This window comes from Nymphaea colorata, chromosome 10 (genome assembly GCF_008831285.2).
Source record: "Nymphaea colorata isolate Beijing-Zhang1983 chromosome 10, ASM883128v2, whole genome shotgun sequence".
Lineage (NCBI taxonomy): Eukaryota > Viridiplantae > Streptophyta > Magnoliopsida > Nymphaeales > Nymphaeaceae > Nymphaea > Nymphaea colorata.
In genome coordinates, this window is record NC_045147.1 from 23473435 (window position 1) to 23497011 (window position 23577).

The 23577-nt window shown below is 37.9% G+C and overlaps 1 protein-coding gene across 4 annotated transcripts; it reads right to left on the reverse strand.

The window, feature by feature from the left end:
* Positions 1–303: 303 nt before the first annotated feature.
* Positions 304–20507, reverse strand: LOC116261887 (cysteine-tryptophan domain-containing zinc finger protein 7-like). Of its 4 annotated transcripts, none has more exons than XM_031640816.2 (14): positions 20344–20507; positions 19546–19973; positions 13272–13344; positions 12989–13119; positions 12499–12897; positions 11026–12413; positions 9806–10251; positions 7913–9627; positions 7671–7828; positions 4343–4500; positions 3508–3668; positions 898–1925; positions 703–813; positions 304–537 (listed from the first exon to the last, which is right to left on the reverse strand). In XM_031640816.2, exons 2-12 carry the CDS (start codon positions 19726–19728, stop codon positions 1728–1730), a joined length of 5010 nt encoding a protein of 1669 aa, XP_031496676.1. In that variant the 5' UTR covers positions 19729–19973; positions 20344–20507; the 3' UTR covers positions 304–537; positions 703–813; positions 898–1727. The 4 variants fall into 4 exon arrangements, with proteins under 4 accessions (XP_031496676.1, XP_031496675.1, XP_031496674.1 ...); XM_031640815.2 differs by lacking the exon at positions 20344–20507 and adding an exon at positions 20094–20337; XM_031640814.2 differs by lacking the exon at positions 20344–20507 and having other exon boundaries at positions 19546–20337.
* Positions 20508–23577: the final 3070 nt, after the last annotated feature.

Below are 23577 nucleotides of genomic sequence, written 5' to 3' on the forward strand. Positions count from 1 at the left end.
AGCTCAATTTGAGTTGACGTGACTTGATGTCTGATCCACCTCCAGTTTGAAGTTAGTTCACTCCAAGCAATGGTGTTCATTTGCAGCTCGAGCTAGAGATCTGGAACGGAAGTCAATTAAAACTGAATTGAACTAACTTTAAGGAATTGAACTGAATTTGAACTTGGAAAGATGGAGATCTGATAATGATGCATTTTTTCTTAGCTCGATTTCAGTTGACGTGACTCAAAGAGGACATCACAACCATTAACTAAATGGGTCATTCCAATTTTATCGGATGTCTCCAAAGAGACAACTATCAACTAAATATGAATTTTCTTTGTATAAAAGATCATAATGAAAAAACTACAATGTACTGAATCAAATTCACTGGCACTGGACAATGCAAAGAATTTTATTGAGAAAAGAATGAAATGTTGTTTTATGATACAATTAGCTGTCAATTCTCCATACTAGGGTGTTCTCTACAACAGACATTCGATTATGGTGAATGGCCATGTGCAAGAAATTGGTCACCTCCAAAACCTGCTGTCTGACCTGAAAAAAATAACAACTTTTATTTGCTGTCCTCCATCACTATGCAAGTATGACATAAATATATGACTCATGGCCACATTGATACATTTAATTATTTATTGTGTTGTATGGAAACTAAATATATTGTTGTACCTTTGCAAGCAGATCCAACAAAAAAAGTTTTACCTGTTGGATCTTTCATTCCTGCAGAAATCTTTTTTGATACGGAAAGACCCAACCCACGGCAGTCCCATGTCTACTACAATTGGTAGTGTACACAAATAAACAAGCCAGGTCCTGAAACTCAAAAAGCAGATCAACTCCTCCAGAACTTATCACAAATATATGTCATACTGAAGAAAACTAGCAAGAGCCACGTACCATGTTTGGTAAATGAACAATATTCGTTCTCCAGTAACCGTCTGATCCTCTGAACCTCAAATTGCACCAGTTAACACAGCAAAACTCAGGTTAATAACAGGAAGACATGAGAGACCACCTATATAGGGTACAGAAGTTTTCTTTATGAAAGACAGACCATGTCATCTCATACAGAAACCTGCATTACTCTGATGAACCATCATTCCTGGTCTTAATAAATGTAAAACCAAGAACCAACTTTGCAAAATGATGCACCAAATCCAGTCCAACATGCATCTGATCTTATGTACATGTTCCTGAACAGGCAAGTTTCTGAACTAATTACTTTTCCCAAATGTTTTACCATAACTAGTGGGAAAAAGAAAAAACTTCCAGATTTTTAGATCTTTAAAAGGTTCAGCACTGGACTAATTCGAACCAGGTTTTGTGCCTTTTGAGTGTTGCATCATGTATATACTTTCCAGCTAAGTCTGCGCTTCATTTTCAAACTTCCAAATTTTGGCAACACGCTATTTCACCAGATATGGCCCAAATCTTTCAAATAACTTTTATATTTCCTGCGTGTTGCATGTATTCCTCAATCTGCCTCTTAGAGCTCCCAACTCTACTTGGCCAAATTTCACCAGTGCATTTTCTCAACATGAAACCATATCAACATTGCAAGAACTCATCGCAACCAGCAAACAGCTATACAGGTGGGAGAAGTTGCAAAAATTTAGGCTGGGTAATGAATTTAACAACCAAGTGGAAGGACCTTCACGTGCTCACAAAATTTTGCCCATCTGATGAATAAGCCAGCAAAATAATTCATTCATGAGTGCCACCAGCATTTAGCAACTAATTTCTTCCATTGCATGACGTACTAAATTCAGGAACCCCTCCACATCATGGAAGTTAAAATCAACAACTTTTCTTGCAGAAGAGATGCCCTCAGGACCACACCGAGCAAATCCTGAACTTCCATTAGCAATTGATAATGCATTGTGTGATCTCCTCAAGGCATCCATTGCCAAGTGTACATCATTTGCCTACAAAATAAAGGGGGCATATTACAATATGGACAACAAATAATACTGTTACAGCAGCTCTTAGACTACCAAACTATACATCCATGAGAAATAAAAACATAAGGAAGTTCATTTTCATCAAATACCAATCAAACAATGACTTGAGACTACATTAGTTAACCATATGAAGATTAATTGATTCTAGGGAGCAAATTCAGTGTCCTAAAAATCAGAAGTTGAAATGAATTGCCAGAAATCTCCCATCCAGTTCAGTGAATTGGCTGATTCAGCAATTCAATTCGCCTTGGTTATGAATCAGACAAAAACATTATTGTGCTTGTTTAAAAAATTAATGGAACATATAAGCATCCTTGAAATAAGAAATACTTCAAAATATTCAAATCTAATAAAAATGAACAAACTATGACATATGGTGACCTGATTGCCACCAATTTGATTAAACTAACCAATTCAAGCTGATTTTTACAAAGCTGGAGAAAACTGAAACACATGGTAAGAATTTTTTTTTTTATTAAATTCATGGCTCTCTTATAAGAATGAACGGTTCACTCAAAAGGAGTAACATGCTTTCGTCCAATGTAAGAGCAATACTGTTAGTACGTAAGAGAACAACACCTTTCTAACAACGTTGCATTTATTGCCTCTGCATGGGTAGTACTCCACTAGCTTTTATGTATAAAGCTACTAGGTACAAAGACAGAATGTTGAAGTTACTGGAACTTGTTGTTGGGGCTAACAACATCTTCACCAACTAAATATTCACTTATGATGTTTATGTTCAAGCTATACATCTCTTCACGAGAAACTTTGTGTTGCCAATTTTTTACCAGAATACAAGCTTCAGTTACCAAATCAAAGCGAACCTCAATATGTCAATATATCATTGAATAGTGAGAAGCTTCAGATAAGAGAACACAAAAGCATCTGAATCAATCTGTGCTGTGTGTGGAGGGGAGAAAGAGAGAGAGAGAGGTTGCAGATACATGAAAAAAAGGGTTTTCTAGATAAAGTCATCCAAGAAAAAAAATGGCCAGCCTTAAAATGAAATGATTTCTCCAAAATGAAGACGACATTAGTGAAGATGAGATGATGACAATAATAATTCAACTTCATCAGGAGCTATTAAACAAGTTAAGGGTGCATCACTGATTGCACCACCCAGTCAAAAGATTAAGTTCTTTTCAGTCAGCATTCAATGGATTTTGCAAAAACAGCTTATAATTTTTTTTTTTTGGGCAGGCAATTCAGAAACGAAGATTGTGGAGATGATGGTTCAAGAAAGCAATAATAGTCAACGAAGCACAAAAGACTGCTTTTCATGGTTGTCAACCTAATCAACTCGAAGTTACTCCAGAGGACAGGAAGTAATGTTCAGAAAAAAGAAAACAGCGTAAAAAAGAAAAGATGAATGTCCCTGCTACCAAAAAGGTGATAAGTAGCGTTGTACATCTGTTCGTATGAAAAGGTCATGCTTAGGATCTTCTACAGGTAAAACTTACAGTAACAAAAGAGAACCACAAAAGTGATAATAATATTATCCATCATGGGAGTTGGGACAAATAACCTACAAGATGCAACTTACAAAGTTGAGTAGCCAGTCAAAGCTACGCCTATTGCGGGCACTTATCACAAGGCTGCTTGGTCTTTGAGGGGAACCAACTCTCTTTAGTGAAATAGTCTTATCTGACATTACATGATTATTCAAATTATCAATGTCTGAAGCAGAGGAAGATGGTGACTCGCCTGCAACAAAAAAGAAGAAAATCATTTATATGAGAAGGCATATTATATAGACACAAAAACTATACAATCAAAGAAAGAACATAAAGAAGAAGTAGTAACCAAGAAAAAGGAGTGCACAGTGGTTAAAACTTAAAACTAATAACTGCTGCGTTACCAACAAAAGTAGTAATCAAGAAAAAGGAGTGCACATCAGTTAAAAATTAAAACTAAAACTGCTGTTCTACCAACAACTTTCTGCTCAATCCACGATTCTACTTGTAAACATCTAAGATAGGGAAAACGTAAGAATACCAAACATAAACGATGCAAGCATCATGTTTTAATGATCATGAATAACTTTAATCCAGATTCCAATTTTAGCATAAACGAAACATTACACTAGGAAAAAAAAATTATTTGTTTCTTTGTGGAAGAGAAAATAATGTATATTGCATATTCATACAAGAAAAAAAAAAGAAAAAGAAAAAAAAGCAAAGAGCAGTGTCTAGAATTTTACTATATGCACATATTCACTAGATTTGCACTTCTCAAAGTATGATGTGTCATAACTTAGGAATTATGTGTAACACCAACCATCCAAAATAGCTGGATATAACAAGAGTTCCATCGGGAAAAAGGAATTTTCCAGCCGTCCAATGAAACATTGCTTTTTAAGACCAAGCCAAATTTCTTACCAGGGACACTAGGCAACACAGACAACACTTCATGGCGAATTCTGTTTATGTACGATTGTTTCAAGAACACAACCCTCATATAGGCCACTTCCATGCACTTGTATGCCAATGCTGCTGCAGCCATGTCCTTGTACCTCTCAAAAGCATGGGCACAAAACCTGTTCGTCAAAGAGAGCATGCGATTAGCATGACATGACACGCTTATAAGAATCATGCCAATATCAATATAACTGGGACCTTGCATCCACCAACACAGACCATAAAAATAGCTATCTAAACAAATTATGGACAGTTGGTTTTAAAAATTTTAGAAGCCTTAGAGCTAGCTATCTATCAGAAAGAAGCTGGCAAGTCAAAATATAAATTAAAGTACAAGGAAAAGAATTTTGCATACAATATATGCAAAGACCTTATGGAGGATGCAGAAAGAAACAGCAAGACTCCCTTCAGTAGCTAAGGTTAACAGCCAAACATCTAGAAGATGTGAAAAGTAAACATCAAATACATGAGTCCCACCACATTGGACTGTTGACACTCCAATATTCCTGAACTTATCATTTTAGAGACACAATGAAGACACTTAAAAGATAGCATAAACGAATTTTCTCGCTGCCAAACAACAAGCATGTACCACTCATAATGTAGACAATAGATACACAACTATAATAAAATATGAGCATGATTGCTCCTTATATACACAACTATAATAAAATATGAGCATGATTTCTCCTTCCTGAACCACCTTTATGCTTCTAGCAAGACAAATGACCTATCAAAGGTGTACTTAGAATTTTGAAAATGAACCTTATCCAACTATGATCATAAAATGCAATAGATAATACACATAGCAAATACTTTTAACACTAATTTGGATCAAAGGAACGGATCCTAAAGGACGAAAAGGAAAGAAGAAGAAAATGGGGGATTAAGCTCAGGAAGGAAAATGAAAAGAAAGGAAAGGAAAGAAGTTAAAATAAAAGTTTTTTGGCATAGGAAGGAAAGAAAAAAATCATTAAGTATCATGTTTGTTTAGCTATACAAATGAAAGAAAACAACTTTAGTTTCTTAAAATCAATACCCTTAACACTTCGGAATTTGATTTTACCTCTCTCTCTATCACCTAGGTATTTGATTTTACATCTTTCGCTATCCCACACATAAACATAACACTTAAGACTTTTTATAAAAAGTAGGTTGAAGATGTGGTCTTGAACCCCCTCTTGTTTATGTTTTATGAAGACATAAATTCATAATGGTTTAAGGACACCGTTAAGCAGTCTTTGTATGAATGTGATGACCAAGTAAATGTCAGTATGGATTTTAAAATTTGAAAACACACAATTAACATCATGGATTCGTTTTTCATAATTGATCCAAGCACTTGCAACTTGTGACAAATGGGTTTACAAGTCTCCCAAATTCCCAATTAAAATTCAGAACTTTAAACCACTACAAAAAAGGGAAAGTTTAGTTGTTTCCAAAAGGCAAAGAAATATTCCAATAAATTTTATGCTATGTTGAGGAAGCATACTTTTGTGATGGTTGCTTTCAAACGGAGTAAACCGTTTTGTGTGCAGAAACCACAGGACTATTCCTGTTTGAAAGCTATGGTTTTGAAAAATCAGTCCATTGTAGAAGGTATAGAACCCTTGGACATAGTGTTCCCATACCCACCTTGACGTGTGGCCTCTATGGAAATTGGAAACCATATAAGCGTCCACCTTGGATACTCATGACAATGTTGGGAACCTAAATATCAAAAGTGAAGCTCAGACACAAGTTGTTTAAACATCTCTAAGGGCTACGGGAATGGGAGGTTTTGCTAGTTTTGCAGAAAAATCACGCATCTGTGCAAGAAATCGTCGATGTCATGCAAAACACTATAAATTGTTTAAACTTTAAACCAGTGTAATCCATATCGTCTGATACAATATCAATGTGTCGTACAATACGTATTGCATAAGACAACAAAACCTATACGATACGGCCGATACAGCCTGTATCTTATGATAATGTACAATTTTGAAAAGGGGGCACAATCCCCCTTTGATCAATTTTTTTTGTTCAAAATCACAACTTGCACTAGATTTTTAACACTTATAAAAGGTCTAGGAGAAAGAGATTTTGCTGGTTTTAGAGAGAAATTGTGAAATCAATCATCAATTTGAGGGGAAAATCGTTGATTTGAAGGGAGATTTGCTTGTGGGAAAACCCATGCATGTTTGGAAAAAGAAGACTTTTGTGTTGCTTCTTCTATAAAAGATATACCATCTCCCAATTTCAAGTTTTACATATATTTCTGCTGTTTTCTAAACTTTACCATAGGTTTCTATTTATTTTATGAAGGTATTTGCTTTATTTTCTTAATGTATTGTTAACATATTATGGCTTAAGAATGATGAATCATGAATGTTCATTATGTGCATAATGAGTTTTTTATATAGAACACTTTTTCATTATCTTTTCTGAATTTTCTCTATTTTCTGATTTTGCCTACCTTTTATGAATTAAAAAAAAAACTTTAGGATAACATTTACAGTACATTATGATGGGCTACGATACAGCATATCGGCTTGACTGATACGCATTACGATACACCTTTTACAACATTGGCTGAATTTTATGGATTTTTGAATCAACTATTTCTCATTACTGAATGTGTTGTTGATATATTAGGGCGTATAAATGATGAACCTATGCTGAGTTTTTTTTATATGGAATGCATTTTTTCCCATTCTTTTTGAATTTTCTCTATGTTTCATGACTTTTTCCAATCTTTTCTGAATTTTTCTCTTTTTTTTTTGTAATTTTTGATAAATTACAAATTAATTTTACATACGTTACACTACATTTACAATACATTACGATAAGGCAGACAGGTAGGCCCGATCAATACGCATTACGGTATGCTTTTACAACATTCACATATCACATAAAGGCCCTTCCAAGACAGATGATCTCCAAGATTCTTCAAGAAAAATAAAATCCTAAGAAAATAGACGAGAAAACAACAAATAGAAGAGCCATCAGTGACAAATAGAAGAGCCATCAGTGACGTGCATCAGAGACAGATGGGAAATCACAGAGAGAAAAAGGCTGAAATTGTAAGCATGATGGCTCAAGCTGTGCCAATCCAGTTTTCTATTAGTTTATCCTTTATATTTATGAATAAAAAATGCATTCACGTGCCTTCACTATCTACATCTATGCAAAGAAAATTGACCAACAGAATCTGCTGGAGTGGATTAGATTAAGAAATAACAAACTGAAAGCTAATTGTAATGTACTGAACTAGGTAAAGAAATTGCCATTTTTGTGAAGGACTTACTCGCACAGCTTCGCAGTATCATTGTAAATTTGCACTGAATGATTATCCCCTGGCTTTATACCTTCAGTATCATTAGGTTCCAAAAGTGATGCACTATGAAGAAACTTCAAGGCTGAACGGAAGTACAAACCAAAACTTTCGAGCTCCTGACCTCCATTCTAGAAGACATCATCCGACCACATGAACATTAGAACAAGGACACTACATGGTACAAAATGGAAAATTTGCAGAAGGCTACAGACCATTAATCGATCAGCAGTATGTTTCAAATCCTTCGCCTCTCTCAAAGCAGTTTGACCACTTTCTTTCCTAACCGGGCTTCTGACATCAAGTTCCCTGACAACAATGTCATTAGTTGCAGCATGTCTCAGACCAGCACCTTTTGCTAATCTTGGATTATCCATTTGATTAGGCACCTTTGATGTGCCACCATTGGATGCATCCACAGAACATGCACCTGTGTTGCCTACTTTATGAGATGAACTGTTTGCCCTCGGTGGTTCCTGAGATGATGGGAATGTCTGTGACCGTCCTCTCACAGAAACCAAATCTGCAGTATCAGTTTTACTTAAGTGAGGTGGGCCCAACATCTTTTCGTCCTCCCATGCTGTTGGCTGCTGAGAGGTTTGCTGCAAAGCAGGTCTCCCATCCTTGCTTCGAACTGTCTTGGACTTTCCAACCACTGAATTTGTTGAGGCAAACTGACCATGATCTTCATCAAATGAAATAAGATCTTTACATTTTCCCTTTTTAGTGTCTGATTTGGTGCCCCCTTGTTTTTCCCTTGCTCGAGAAGAGGATCCCTTTCCTGACTTTCCTTGAAAGGAACCATTTGCAGCATCACAATTTTTTCTTTCTGAACTGTCTTCCTTATTCTTCAATTCATTGAGACCATGATTCTGCTGTCCTATGACATCCGTGCCATCAACAACATGGTTATTGCCTGCATCAGCAGAAGTTTTCAACCCATATTTAGATTTCTTAAGGTCTCCACTATGATTATCACAAGCCACTCTACCTGAGTCCAGAACCAAAGATCTAGAGGACTTGCCACCGTTCTGCATCACATGCTCTCCTAAGACTGAATTTTTCTCCTTTGATGTGATCCGAGAGCGATTGCTTCCACTAACTGCTTCACCATCAGAACATCTTCGTGGACTACCTCCAACAAAAGGACCAACATTTGTCATATCATCCTTACCTGAAAAGTTCTTCCTTGATGCAACTCTATCAACACTAGACATCCTTAATGGGGACGAAGAAACGGATTCAACAGGAGAGCCTTTCACCTCCTGAAGATTTGTTTTAGATTTACAAGAACCAGAAACCTTAGAGGAGCTTGAAGTGGCAGCCGAAGACTGCTGCATATATCCAATATCCTGCTTCAAAGAATTGACACCTTCTGAGATCCTCTTAGAAACCGCATTGGCCTGAAATTTTGCAGGCTGATGTTCCTTCACATTCCTCCCCCAGCTACCTTCGCACGTCCCATCCAAGAGAGGATCTTCACTGTTATTAGGCACAATCTGCATGACTTTTCCTTTCTTTTCCACCCTTACATCTGAACTTCGAGTGCTTGATTCCCTTTCCTCAAACTTTGATGACTTTGCTTTTTTTTCCCTTTTCTTCTCCATTTCATGTGTTACATCTTTCGCTAACAGCCTGCTATCAGAGAAATTCTCTTTATTAACAATGCCCTCTGGAAGCACCTGACTCGCCTGCCACTGTTTCATTTTTCTCTTCTTTGTTGAGGTTTCATCTTTATCAAATTTTTGCACATTTGTAGATGCAACCTTTGTTGAGATTTCATCTTTATCAGATTGCACATTCCTTGAGTCCCATTCTTCATCCGTGCGGGAACCATCAACCTTAACTTTCTTGGAGGATCTGTGATTATCCTGCTCAGGTTCTTTCATATCCTTGAATTTAGGATCCATATCCAGCTCAACATAATCACCTAAAATCAAATTACACGAAACAAAGTTACCTAGTGCTAGAAACATACGTTGGCCCAACAAGGAAGCATCGCCTATTCATAGGATAATAATTGAACTAGACAAACATAACTGCAAAAATCGAAATGAAACAACCATATGAAACGTGAAAGAGAAAAGTGAAAACAGAAAAAAAAATACCTTCATTCGAGTAGCCTTTTAGTGACTTATGTTTCTCATTCTGTTTATGCCTTTGTTTATTGCCATCATGTTCATGAGACTTAACCACGTACTGCATTGTCTCTTTGTTTGATGTGTTTGAATCTGAAGGATACCGGTTCACATCATTTATACTCTTGATAGGGGTTTGCTGGTTTTTCTTTGTTGAATTTGAAAATGACACAAAAGTCGTCAAGTTTGAACCATTATTTGTATCCTTCACCATAAATTTCTTCTTTCCAGTGGTTGAGCTGGCACTGCACTTAAACAAGGTTGAACCAGGATTCTGCCCATCTCCCAAGTTCACACCAGGTACTGATCCAAAATTCTGTGTGTGGAGGCTATTTTGATGATCTTGCAGTTGGTAAAATACATAGAATGCTTTGTTTGTCTCCTCTTCACTTACAGTGCACTTGTTTAACCCTGGCCTGGATGGTAGAAGAATTAACAAACAAATAAATGTTCACGAACTGACAGAAATAGTATGAGAACCTAATGATAATCTTACACCAATATATGTATGCAATATGCATGTGTTTGTGTGCATCTTTATGCAAGTACAAAAAACTTCCATTGTACAACTCCCAGCTTGGAAGGTAGGTTCTTGGTACTAGTTTAGAAGATTTGTATTCCATAAAGTTCCTATGTGCATTTAAATTGAAGTGAGGATCCACCAAACCTTATCTAAAAACAACTAAATGTATAACACCATACAACAGTTTCACACACACATATACAACAGTACTAGTGGATCAGATAAAAAGGGACCCTATTGCAGTTAGCTTTTAGTTTGATCTGAAACAGTAGCAATTTTTACCTTCCAAAAAACTACCAGAGAACAAGAACCCTCTTGCAGATAGTTTATAGTTTGAACAGAAACAGTAGCATTTTTATCTTATTCTATAGTTTATAGTGATCTGAAAGAGTAACATATTTATCTTATTTTATTTACTAGAGAATATACCTATTCAATAAAGATTCCATGCAAAGATCTTGCCAATCTAGTCGATTGGCTTTTAGATTTTTTAGAAACTTTGAAAGTCCCACATTACCTAATCGCTCATAAACTTACCACTACATAAATTATAGGAAAACAGATCAACCCAATGCATCTGATGTGTAATGTAAGCAACAGAATATTAGAAAATCAACACCAAATTTGATTTACACTTTCATCTATCAGAATGAGTGGGAAAACTTACAGCCAGTGCTGCATACTGCATAGCCACTTCTTCGGCAGACATGTAGGATCTGGACCAAAAGGATGCAGACGCCACTTTTGGCATTTGTCACAACAGACCCAATATTCCTCTATAACGATTGGGGCTGCTGCAGTAGCAGCTGTATCAGATAACAAACCATTTGAGGCAATGGGAGGAACAGAACCTAACACATTCAGATTGGATGAGGATGCATTTTCCAGTATTTTTGCATTCAATCCATCATTTTGTTCTTCAAAATGTTGATCAGAACCCCTCTGGATGTCTTTGGCCTTTAGGACCCCCACATTATCTTTGCCAAAAGAATCTAATGAATCCACCCTGCTTTTAAGATGTTCAATTCCCACATGGCCAGTTGTGTCTTTGTGGCAATCTTTATCAGTTCTCTTGTTTGATTCCTGAGATCTCACCATGTCATGTGGAGTTTCAAGGCCATTTCTGGCATGCATGTGTTTTTTCTTATGCTTTACCGAACCGGAGGCAGACATTGGTCTTTCTTTAGATGGATCTGAAGCAGATTTTATGTTACTTTGGCTATCCTTCCGTTTTTTCTTCTCAACAACCAAGTGATTTTTCCCTTCTTGTTTTTTTCGGTCATCAGTTTGAGCTATCAACGTTTTCCTTTCATTCATCTTTTGATTTGGATACTCAGACAAAGAGTTGCTACTTTTCTTTCCTGGAGTAAAATCATTTGATACATGAAACCTAGGATCAATTGTAGCTTTATCATCTCTCCCCATTTCCAAATTATCATTTTGCTCTTCCCATGCTCTGCCTGCCAAATTTGTTTTCAACATAAGCTTCCCTTTCATGAGTAGCATCTCATTCACAGTATTGCCATCTTTCATCATACCCATGTGTCTTGTTGATTCCCTTGCTTCCTTTTTCATAGGATTAGACAATGTGATCTCTCCCTGCTCCTTTAAGACATCAGGTAGCTTGCATGTGGCCTTTCCCACATCTAGGTCACTGTACTTGTCCAATTCTTCACAAGAGTCATCCTCTCCTACAGCCAGCAATGGAAGCTTCAAAGCATTCAAAACAATTTCTTTGCCTTCTGGTGTCTCAATGTCAACTTCTTTCTTAAGCATAGCAGCAACACCTTTCTCCTCAGCTGTAGGATTCACATGCTTGACTTCCTCAAGCTCGCCAGCTTGACGTAGAGCTACTTTTGTCTTCCCTTTGTGTCCTTTTGAATTTCTTCCAGATGATGAAACAACACATTCTGTGTCCCTACCAGAGACACTCTTTCGTACTGCTTCTGATCGACTCTCTTCATGAAGAGGCTTTCCCCTTTCCATCAAGCTCAACAGAACATCAGAAAGGGGTGAGAGCAATAAACCATCCACAAGTGGGAAGGACGTCATAACCTGTTTAGAAAATAAAAGCAATCCCAGATTTAGGATTTTTCCCCTTAAAAAAGATGCATTTTGAGCCATAAATGGAAAAGCTTACTTGAAGAATGGAATTAGGGGATTCATCCGGTGCCTCCCGAGTTTTGATTGACAAGCCTCCACTGTCATCTGAGCTATCTTCAAGAGATGTAGATGGAGAAATGTCAAGGCCCAGGCCACTGTAGATAGCCTCATTATTCCTAGCATAAACATTTTCAGAAGGGACCTTGATTCGCACTTTAAGAGACTTCTGACCATTTTGGTTAGAGGGCTTAAAATCAGGCTCGCACTTGGGAGTGGAGTCCTGAGCATTATGCATGGTAATATTCATTCCAAAATCTTTGTGAGTAGAGGCAACCAAGGAAGTCACAGATGCGGCCATCTGTACATTAGCGGGAGCAGGGGCAGACCTAACAAGGACAGAAGCATCTGTCTGATGTTTGATATTCTGACGTGTAGCCTGTCCAAAAAAAAAGGAGAAAAGAAGATAGAGCAGTTAGAAACTAAACAAATGACTGGGATGGTCATCGACATTCCTTCCCAAAAGATACCTCAAGGGACTGGTCAACATGACTTGGTGTGTTAGCATGCTGGACCTTTCCTGGATTTCTTGAATTTGACAAAATGGGAGGAGATCGCTGATAACTTGGTAAAAATGAACCATAGCCACCAAATTTTGACCCTGCAAAATGAGATGATAATGACAAAGACAGCATTATTAAAAAAGAAAAAAAAAGTGTTTACAATCATTCTCAAAGAATCATATAATAGATTCAGTAGTATAAAATAATTGTACTAGCAAAATTTTTCTGTTTTGAAGCTCTCAAAACATACCCAAATTCTCTAAAGAGAGTCCACCTTCGAAGTCCTTCTGGAAATGTCCCAAAACATCTTGAATTTTTTCGTCCTGCAGCAGAGAGGAGCAAATGTCAAACCTCATAGCGCATACTTGAAAATAAGAGTTACAAAAAGTGAGCTAGGAATATTAGACATTATGAAACCAACAGAAGCAGAGATTGGGTGTTCGAATGCACAGAGAAGTTTTCAATCCCTCAAATCACCTCAGGTGACCGTAAAATCTTTTTTAAAGAGGTTTAACAATCAAATCACATAGAACTTTAGAAGTTTTTGTTGATTACTGAAAGGCAGTACTCAATAGACCATTGTAGATTGTCTACAAGCCAATACTTCAAGGGTCCTACTTATCAATCCCACTTTCCAATTATGAATTGTCATACCATATTTTCAGGACACTGACTTTGGCCATCTTTCCACGGGTGTGCACTTATGCTAACCTAGAGGTAGTGGATTCAATATTTGTGTTTTTATACCATCAAACTGAAGAACTATGTTCTCCAATTACATTTAATTTTTATTTCTCTAAACTGCCAAGTTTACTGAAATTCTTCTCGGTTTATGTGACACTGAACCATATCTTTTAGTTCTTGTGTTTCTAATACCTTAGCTATGGAAAACATCTCTCTCCTTCTCATGTTTATTTCCATCTTTATCCTTTAATATAATCCAAATCTTTAAAATACTTCTTGACATTTATGTTTTTTCTCATGCAGGTTTTTGAAAACAAGGTACATGTGGTTCTAATTTTTTCAGGTCCGGGGGTTTTTATTTCTTTTAGTATAATTGGCAGACATTTTTCTACCTTTTTCTGTTAAAGGTTCAGTGTTTAGGGCATGTTGCAAGGGTGGAAAAAGTATCTCATTACAGCAATTTTGAGATGAAATGGCTCTTCCTCACCATCAATTATCGAACAAGAGTATCATCAGACATTTAGTTGCATTCTCTGTCATTTTCCCTTGTATTTCTGTCAAGTCCCCAAAAAAAGGCACCATACAAACCCCATCTCACGATGGGGTATCTTGAGACGGACCAGCTAGTGGCATCCCTCTACACCGCTCAAACATGCCCTAATAATGGAAAGATCAGCTTTTGCTTCATGATTTCATCCTTAGATTTTCTTGTAACTCAAAATCATTGTCCATGCCTTCATCATTTGATGCATTTGTTTGAACAGAGTGTCTTAAAAAGGAAGCCGCATGGACAGTTGGAAAGATGGTCAAAAGGGAGACAGCCATCACTGGCTTACTGCCTTCTTTGGGTTTTCTGTTTAATGGTAAACCTGTCTCTGTCCACTATTGTGATCACCAAGAAACAAATCCATCCTAAACTAAGCTCCAAATCTGTTATCAAACCTTATCTTTCAATGTCTTTTGTTCATACTTCAACATCAACCATTCACATACATTTATAGGTTTCCCTTCTATGCAGATTTTGAAAGTTAGGTGAACTATGGATAGGAGAGAGGACAAAATAATGAAAAGCTAATTCTTCCAGTTCGGGTTTCAATTTTTTTCTATTGCAAGTGTTTTAACATTTGTGTACAATTTCTTACTTTATACTTTCCAATCAGAATTGCTGGGAGATCGGCTCCCAACCTTTATTAGACTTCTTACTTTATACTTTAATCTTCACTGTTTATAATGCAACAATCTTATTTAGTTAATATCCATCAACTTCTCTTACAATTTTTACCGATGCTTTCACTATTTGATCTATTTGCTTGAAAAGAGTCTTTAAAGGGGAAACCACATGGACAGTTGGAAAGGTAAAGAGTGAGGCAGACAGCCTTCAGATCAATGCCTTCTCAGGGCCTTCTTTAATAATAAACCACTTACCATATAAATTCCCCTTCACCATATTAATCACCAAGAAACAAATTTATCCTCAAATACGTGAATCACTTCATAAACAGATGGCGCTCACCAGCACATCCTTTGAGGGCAAGGGGAATTAACAAATAACAGTTCTTGTTTTTCTATTGATAAAGACTAAAAGAATTCTTTCCTATTCACAGATTAAAGGAGAGCTCTAATTTTTTTCATGTTATTATGGTTCCTTGGCTCCCTAATCTAGTTCATTCCTGTTGCTACCAGTTGCGATAACAGGAAGTTAAAGAAAAGATCAAAGACATTTTTGAAGAGAGTAAAATCAAAGTGGGGACAAGGATGAAAGAATCTCTAGACAATTCTGATAGAGGGATGATAAATGCAAGATCCAAACAAGCAAAAAGAATGAGTCCCTGAACCCAGATACAAAACCATGACAAATCTTAAGCCATGTTAATACCCAAAGGTGGTTATGTTCCCTTAATTTGTAGTTTTGTACTAGTCCAATCACACACTAGCAGTATTTGTGGAAATAGTTGACACCGTTTCTGCAATTTGGAAATGTTAGATTCTATCAGATGGATATTTTTTTTCTTTTCTTTTGGACCATCTTTTCTGAGTTGCTGCTGGGGAAAAAAATAAAATATTTATTTATATATTTATACACAGGGAAAAAAAACGTTTTTCACAGGCTCTACCAGCTCCTGAAAGGACCTTTGAGTTAGGCAAATATCTGGTTGAGTATGTGGAATCAATTCACCATGGCATTGGTATATATCCTCTCAGTCACCTTGACACTTTAGAAATAAACCCAACCTACGAAAGGTGTTGCACTAGGTGTTGTGAGAAATCCTACATCCCGTGCTGGAAAAAGGCTAGCCACTCACTTTGGTTGAGCAGAGAGGTGGACTCCAAAATGAAATTATGAGAAACAGGATGACGACAAGAAAGGGCAAGCTAGAGAAATATGAAAGGTGCATCCTTCTCCTCATACTTCGGTATGGTTCAGTGTGCTACCAGTCTAGAACTTTGAGCCACGAAAGGCTTCTCACCATCACATCGGCTTCCTCGATCTCCAATCATTTATGCCAGATTTGCTAAGTTATTTTAGTATGCTAGCAATGACCATATAGATTTGTGTATCAAATCAAATGGCTAATTTTCATAATAGGCTTTCCATCTTGCTCAACAAGAAATGTCTTCATAACTGGGTGATGAATTAAATTGCATGATCTATGGATTTTAATCCAAAAGTAAACCTGTATAATAAATTCAGGTCAGTATTAATTCAAGCATGATAATACCCTTTTTGACTCTAGCAGTCAAAACTGCACCAATGCCAGCCCTAAGCAGCCACCTTTTCGAATAAGTTCTATTATTTAGGTGCCCCCTCTAGAAAAGGGTCCTTCAAAAGTTTTTGTTCTCCTTTTTTCTTCTTTTTTCCACATTCTTCCTTTCTTTATTCTTCTTCTCCTCCTCCTTTGCTTCCATCTACTGTATTTGTTCAGCCTAAGCCCCTGCATTCAACCTTACTTGAACAGATCTGTTGCATAGGTTGTGCAACTGTATCCTGAGACAGAGGCCTAGGCCCCCACATCAATCATTTGAAGGCCAACCAATTAAGCGCACGTCTAGCACTTTTGACTACATAATTTTGACTTGCATGTGGCCAACATGGTCAAAAGCAGTGCCTATGCTGCCTATACTCCCCATACATAATTCTAGTGCCTAACTAACTTTAGTACCTGCCCAAGTGTAACCCCCAAAATTCTTGTTTCCTTTTGTAGTTTTTTATGCTAAAAGATATCTGAATGCATGATTTAAAAGATATTGAATACATTATTTTCATTGCTTTCAATTATATGAGTTTCAATCGTTTTCTGCTTTAAGTCTTTGAAATGCTTAAGTTCGTTTAATCTCTTTTTCTGACTCTCGACTATGCCCCAACTAGCCCTGCCTAGGGCTAACTAGATTATGCAGGAGCCTTGCACCCTAGGAACAACTAACAGCTTTGAAGGCTTAGAATATGCGACTTTTAAAGATCTTAAGGCATACCTTATTAACTTAGGAACATTTGCTCGCCTTTGTCTCTAATCTTATCTCTTGGACTCTAAGACAAGTCTTCTTCGAGATTAAGTAGCTAACTGTACCAGTGCTACCAAATGCATGCCTCACGATCTTCTATTCCGCACACACAAGTCCATCACAATTCCCGACCTCCACCCTGGGGAGAAAATGGAAATAGTGTGGTCTGTTTCACACAAATTAATCAACGGGCCCAAGTGATTTTGCTTGGAACCATGATATTATACATTGGTATCATTTGAGTATTTTGAATTTATGGTAGTTTCCATTGTTATATCAACTTGTAAAGATGGTCATGCATCTCCATGCGCATCATTCATAATTTAGTGCAATATAAATAGGAAAGAAAATGAAGCATAATACATTCAATGAATTCACAAGGAAAAGTTTCAAGCTAATTTGGCACAAGAAGCCAACACTCCCCAACATCTACTCCCCTCCCCTCCCCACCCCACCCCCCAAAAAAAAACAAAAAAAACAAAAAAAAAAAACAAAACCCTGAAACCCTCTTCTCCTTGCTTCCAAGGTTAAGGGAAGCATCAGGGCCTCAGTTAGAGCAATGCACCTTCAACTTGGTGTCCTGCCCTACCACATAAGGCCCAAGCGAATAGCGCCCATGGGGATCGAACTAACAGCCAAACTCTCACCAGCTCGCCAACTCAAACAGCTACACTATGCCTCTTCAGGCACAAAGGAGAAGTTTCAAGCACGTCAAATAACCTCTAGTAAAAGTTCTCAATTTATCCATGCACGACTTCCCACCTCCGCCTAGGTAAAAAAATGGAGACATGGGTTTTTTTCATGCAAATTAATTGATAGGTCCAAGCCATTTTGATATGAACCATCACATTATGCATTTGTGTCATATGAGCTTTCTGAAATTGTGATAGTTTTCGCTGTTACCTAAACTTGTACACATGCTCATGACGGTGTTGTACATTTCCTATGATACCCAGCCACATCATATGCATCGCATCTATAATCTATTAAGAAATACGATAAGATATACCACCCATATCTTAAAAAGTGGTCTATCCTATGTGTATCTTATGTATCTATACATACCACTAGGTCTTAAGATACACGACAATACACCTTGCATCTTACAAGACATGGTCAACATGGGAAAATGGGGGTATGAGCCTCCCTTTTTTGAACTGAGTTTTAGAACCCTTTCTTTGCTCCTTTGTACACATTTTTAGGAGCTGAAAAAGGAGCAGTTCTTGCTGCCTTCAAGGAGAAATTGTCAATTTGAAGGAGGAATTGTTCATTTGATGGAGAACGTCGTATGAAAGAGAACATGAATAAGTCCGCAAGGATGTTCAACTTGAAGAATAAGATGTAAACAACAATGAAAACAAGAACGAAGACGAGGATGATGAATGATCATCATGATATTCTCGCTTGTTATTTGCATTGAACCATTTCATCTTGTGAAATGTAAAGCTCTTATTTCTTGATTTGTTATGGCTTATGACATTAGATTTTCTTTTGTTAAATATTTCAATTGATGAATGCTCATAGCCATATAATGAAATTAAAAAATAAATTTACGATACGTTTATGATACATTGCAATATGATATAACACAGCATATCTACTAGCCCAACTGATACCGATTACAATACACACTTCACAAAATTGCTCATGCATCTAAACATGCATCATTATTACCACATAAAAAGGAACGGAAAATGCAGCATACACACATGCAATGGGTTCCTTAAAGCAGAGCGAAGAGGTTCAAGCATATAAGTAAAAGTTACAAACTTAACATGACATTGCAAAAAGGACAAGAGAAAGCTTCAAAAGGAGATCATCAATAATCCAATAGGATTCTCATGTTACAAAAGGGAAAGAGGAAGCTGGAGATGTTCATAAGAGAAATAACATGAGTTCCTGTCAAGCTAAATGAACCAGATTTTTTACCAATGGGATTCAAGAGATCGTGTTATCACGAAAAAACTATTATAGCAAGAGGGCCCTGTAATCGGCATCCTAGTGCATTACGTTATCCCAACTTCGAATGAGCATCTCTCACAAAAGCTCGTAATCACAAAGCTCCAGATTAGGCAAGTATTTAGAACCAATGGTCCAATACAACAAAATAAACAGACGTAAAGAAGGCAATTCGGATACGACCACCGCCAACATGCAACCCAGCATCTGTTCTCCAACAACGGAAGCTAGCGACCAGAGCCTAGCTCCGACATTAACAATCCAAAGTAGCATTTGAATCGCATTCACAAAATAAGTATGGCAAAAGAGCAAGTAAACCAATAGCAAGAAGAAAGAAACAGAACTTCAGAAAATTCCCCATGATAAATATGCGAACTTACAATGTAAGACAGATCGACATCAACATCAGGACCATGGATGCTTGAATTATCGTCCCGGTACGAGCAAGCCTCTCCTTCTTCAATCTCGTTATCCTCCATCTCTCCCATGCGTTCGAACCCTAACCCTTTCCTCCTCCTCTTCCTAAACTCCCTATCCTCATCCCTACTCCTTAGAGACAACATCAACACGACACGCCCCCTTGAAATTCCAGCAAGAAGACGCCAATCTCAAAATCCACCGCCAGAAAACAAGAAACCATCATCCCCAGTTCACTAAAAATGAGTCCCCAAATAAAGAACCCTAGAAGCCACAACCTCCCAATCGCCCGCGACCGCGGAAGGACCACGATCAGCCACCAATCTGAGAAACGCAACACTACCACCTTCGTCTTAACCCACAAAACGATCAATCCGCAAGCGCCCAAACACTAAACCAAAAAAAGAAGAAACCATCGAAATATGAAACACATCCAACAAGGGAAAACAATCTCAGATACTCGCAATATGACCGGCACCGGAGGTGAAACCTCCGATCCTTCGATACCCACGTTGAGTTCCGAGTAATTCTAGGAATCGGTTGTTTTGTCCACCTAATCGAAGGTCGATTTTCAAGACCCAACAAACCTCGCGCTCTCTCTCTCTCGTCTTTCCTTTTATATTTTTCCCGGAAATTCACATATTTTCTTGGTTGGGAACGATGATGACACCACACAAGCGGCTACGGAAGGAGCACTCCAAGAAACGAAAACTTTTGAAACCTTGTCGTCGTTGAATAAATTATATACAACTCGATCTGACCTTTGAAGACAAGAGGTAAGAAAGTCCGAGAAACTCTGTGAAAAAGAAACAACAAATAGAAAAACAATTTCCCTCCTCCTATATCTTTTTCCTTCTTGTTTTCTTTTAATTTTTTTCACCACCCCTTTCCCTCTTTTTCTCTCTCCTCTTTCTACCCTTTCTGGCTATGGTGTCTGAACCCCAGGAAGGAAGGGAAAAGGCAGGAAGGGCTTATTGGGTTGAGGGAATCCAGAAATACCGACTTTGACGTTTGACGGGTAGCAAATGTGCATGCCTTTGACGTTCCTGGGCATTTCCCCATTTGCGTTCATGTGTCGAACTTAGTATGTGCAAGATCCTGTTCATGTAGATTTTTTATGTTTTTTTTTTGTCCTTGTAATTTTATTGGATTTTTTTTTTAAAGCAATCGGAGCACATCTTCTGGGTGACCTGACCGGCTTGCCCTTGCATTAAAGATTAATAAGAGCCATTCCTCAAAAAAGGTGCCTTTCTCAAATCCTACTACTTCCGAATTTATTTAGAAAGTTAATCATTTTCTCACTTTAGCAAAGTCTATAATTACATATTTTTTCTTTTTGCAAAAAATCTGATCATAACAAAGCAGTCTAGATTTTTCCTCATTGGCAAGATTCCGATCATGACTGGTCTTGGACGAAAATCTTACCCTGACACCATTTTCATGAAACGTATTCATACATCCATTGCTTAGTGCATCTTTTTTCAGTAGGTAGGATGAAGTCTGGTTGATTTTTCCAACTCTTACAATTGACAGGCTTCAAGTTTTTAATTTCTTTGGGGTGTCAACGAAGTGGATGCTCCCTGCAGTTTCTCAATTCTAACACTAGGCAAAATCTATGTGCAGTAAAATCTGTACACCCATAAGCTTATGCTTTTAGACTCCTTCATTTTGATTATGAACAAAGTGGCGGATACGATTGGCATCTGACTGAAATCAAATCAAACTAGTAATATTCGATAGGAAAACCGCTACCGGAGTACTAATTGAGTAAAAATTTGGCACACGATTCTCTGTGAATGTCCCATGCTCATGGATATATGTGAATGCCATTGCACTGGAAATTCAAAACCAATGTTGTGTTTTATACACCAAACCTTAACCTGGCCCAATTATTCAGATTCGAACATAGTTACATTCAATACGAAGCCAATCTACTCGCATGATTAACTTTAATCACATATTAAACTCCTCGTTTTCCAGCCAATAGAGCTTTGTGGATTTTTTGGTAATCCATGAATAGGATCAAACCTTATTTCATGAGATTCCTCTTTCTTGGTCTTAAGGAAGCTCCTGCAAGAGCTTTGTTGCTCCTTGATCTGTTTTCGTCTTTGACAGTCATGGTTTGATCTGTTCAGTTCTTGTTTGTTGGCATCCTTGGCATATGCTTAGATTCTTGGGATGGAATGAGATGGCTTGAGAAAGGCAAAACGGACATTTTGTGGGAATGTGAGATAAGGACTAAGAACAGGCAAATGCAATCCTTTTCCCTATTTTTGTTGGTTATGGTTTTCGACGGGGAAGTAAGATTGACAATTTTGCCCTTATAGATGACGATTGAGGATGGTTGATCCTAAGGTATTATGGTCATTTTGATGGCAAAAAAGACACTCGAGCCGCAGTGACCATTATATGACGGTTACCCGGAACTCGTCAACACCGTCGATCTGGGCAAGATTAACGGCAGCTGGGAGACTCGATATTAAAGAAAACCGATTTTTTACTGGAGTAGATTTTTCAGAAAAATTTGTTGGTCTCCCTTCCCACTTTTACGTTGTGGACGGCGAGGATTTCTAGCAATTTCCGGCCGGTGGCTGGCTGGACGTTGGTCGGGGTTGCATTTTCTTCACTGGGTGATACCAGTCTGACCATATTCGGGCCAGCCACACGTCAACACCGTGTCGATCTGGGCAAGTTTAACGGCAGCTGGGAGACTCGATACTAAAGAAACCGGTTTTTTATTGGGGTAGATTTTTCGGAAAAATTTGTTGGTCTCCCTTCCCACTTTTACGTTGTGGACGGCGAGGATTTCTACCCATTTCCGGCCGTTGGCTGGCTGGACGATGGTCCGGGTTGCCTTTTCTTCACCGGGCGATACCTGTCTGGCCATATTCCGGCCAGCCACAAGCTAGAAATGGCAAAAAGATAGGAAAATAGTATTTTCCGTTGGATCATTTTCCAGCCATTTGGTTTGGCAATGGGTTAAGGGACGTCTTTCTGGCTGGTGGACGTTTAGAAACGGCTTAAACCACCATTTTCTTCCCCAATCTCTTACAGAAATTCTTGGCAGTCTGCCCAGGCCAGTTTTCCTATTGACGGGGAAATATTACTGTAGGCAGTCTTATTGACCCATTTCCAGCAGATGAGTGGCAGCTGGAAAACTGTCAATCTGTTTTCTTCATTTGTCAGTCATCCAAATTAACAATCAATCAACTTGGCTGGTTGCAAAACTTTGTTTATGTAAATTCAGGTTTCAGCCCCTCTTGTCCAACCATGGCTTAACCTTTCTGGTGAGAAGAAGCCATGAAGGATATTAAGTTGCAGGCTCTAAATCAAATTCCAATTTTAATAATTTTATGAACTTTGATGGGCAGGGATGACAATTTTTGTAAATAAAAAATGAATTAAAATATTAAAATCAAGCAACATTTTAATACTCAAGACTCACATAGGTTTTTTTTCTGTTAAGTCATTTTTTGTTATAAAAAAAAAATTGTTGTTGAAAATAAAGTTGGGGATGAATTGGTGGAAAAAACCTGCAGTCTACAACGACGATCCCTCGATGATTTCGGTGGCTGTAAGGAGGACTAAATTGAAGGGATTATTCTGTCATTTTATGCGTGGACAGACCACAGGGACATGGACGAATGAAGGCGGAAGCCTTTCGATATCTCGCGTAGGTACGCCGCACGTGCACTGTGGGCCGTTCATCTTTTAGATTTAGATCAGGTTCTGTCCGTGGTGTGTTCCCGTGCCCGTGCCCGTGCCCGTGCCATCGGCCGTCATTTGCGAAAGCCCGTTCGGCCGAAGCGGCAACTTGGCAAATTTCATGAACTTCAGAAATTTCTGCGCTGGAAGTTCACGAACTGGGCTATGTTGTACGTTACGGCAATCTTTGCACTTCGGCAGACCGTAGCCCTCCAATTTGAGATCCCCAGAAAAAAAAAGTATCAGTTGCCACATTTGGAAATATCATATTAGAGAGCATTCTCATACCT